This window comes from Phoca vitulina, unplaced genomic scaffold, assembly GCF_004348235.1.
Source record: "Phoca vitulina isolate PV1807 unplaced genomic scaffold, GSC_HSeal_1.0 scaffold81, whole genome shotgun sequence".
NCBI lineage: Eukaryota > Metazoa > Chordata > Mammalia > Carnivora > Phocidae > Phoca > Phoca vitulina.
The window spans coordinates 446,163-447,627 of record NW_022589784.1 but is presented as its reverse complement, the minus strand read 5'-3'; the positions used below and the strand labels follow the sequence as shown (position 1 = coordinate 447,627).

Genomic DNA, 1,465 nt, shown 5'->3' with positions numbered 1-1,465 from the left:
GGGGGGGGGGGCAAGGACAATGCAGGTCGGTACTGCAGGATGTGTAGGAGTTCACCAGGCAGAAGGCACAGGAGTTCACCAGTATGGCGATATCTCAGTCCTGCTATCTTTGGAAAGGGTGAGGTGGCCTCATGTAGCAGGTCAAAGGCCACATTTGAAGCTAGGGCTTTGGGCTCCAAAGGCAGCCCTGGGCACGGGGCCTGGGCAGCTTGTCCACAGTCTCACGGTTGGCCTCACCCCTAGGCCCGTTTCTCCTGCAGGAAACGCTGGAAACCTGGGAGGAGCGATTGCTGAGGTTCTTCTCTGTGTCTCCCCAGGCCGTGTACACGGCCATGCTGGACAACAGGTGACTGGGTGGGAATGAGCGCTGTGTGCTCCGCCAGGGGTCTGGCCCTGGCCCGCGACCACTTACCATCCATTCCCCTCCAGTTTCGAGAGGCTCCTGCTTCACGCCATCTGCCAGTACATGGACCTCATCTCAGCCAGTAAGTGCTGCTGGCCCGCAGGACCCCACCTGGCTGGTGCAGGCCAGGGAAGCCAAGGCCAGAGTCACGCAGGGTCTGGCTACTCAGGGGGAGGCCTCTCGGGGAGGAGGAGCAGCATGAGCAAATGGTGGGTGGTGGGACTGATGATGACGAATGATGAATGATGATGCATTCATTCATCAGAGGCCCCTCGTGAGCCTGGCTCCATGCTGGGTGATGTTGTGGGCACAGATGCTCCTCAGTCTGCATCTTCAGGGCCGCAGGGAGAGAGGGGCCTGTGTGGCATCTGGGGCCCCCAGGACGAGAGGCAAAGTTCTATTTAGCTGTAGCCCCTCTCCACTGTGCCACACATGTGACATTGACCAGTCCCCTAGGGAGGTCCTCACAGGCCCTTGCTCCCTCTGGGTGCCCCATTGGGTCCTTGCTCCTCATCGGCGCCTCCTGCCCAGAGTTGCTGAGGAGACGGTTTCCATGGCAACCCTAGGATGGTTCCTCCTAAGTCCTCCCTTGGTGGATTTGCAGCCCCCATACCTCTCTTTGTTCCCACAGACTCGGGACAGAAGGGCTGGGCTGGGTGGTTGCTCCTCTGCTGGAGTTGAGCCGAGGCCTGAACCCAGAGGAGGTTGGGCCCTGACCAGATGGGGAGTAAGGGAGCTGGAACGGCCCAGGCAAAGGCCTGGAAATGGGACCGAGCTTGGGGTGCGCTGGGCTAGTTCAGGTTTGGGAGTGAAGGGAAGTGAGGGAGAGGGAGGCTGGTGGGGGCTGGGGTCCCCCGTGAGGGCAGGGATGGAGGTGGTGACCTGGGGGCCCAGGACTCCCGCGGTCCGGTCACTGCTGCCCTCCTTGCCCCCCTCACAGGTGCTGACCTGGAGGGCAAGAGGCAGATGAAGGTCAGCAATCGGCACCTGGACTTCCTGCCACCGGGGCTGCTCCTGTCTGCGTACCTGGAACAGTGCAGCTGATGACAGCCCCCCCTGCCC

The 1,465-nt window shown here is 61.6% G+C and overlaps 1 protein-coding gene across 1 annotated transcript in view; it reads left to right on the top strand.

The window, feature by feature from the left end:
- The window catches only part of R3HDM4 (R3H domain containing 4), a 7,955-nt gene extending 6,490 nt beyond the window's left edge, over positions 1-1,465 (top strand). The window contains exons 5-7 of the mRNA XM_032394551.1: positions 182-346; positions 430-485; positions 1,344-1,465. Coding sequence (XP_032250442.1) covers positions 182-346; positions 430-485; positions 1,344-1,447 — 325 coding nt within the window. The 3' untranslated portion in view covers positions 1,448-1,465. The remainder of the gene's footprint in view (positions 1-181; positions 347-429; positions 486-1,343) is intronic.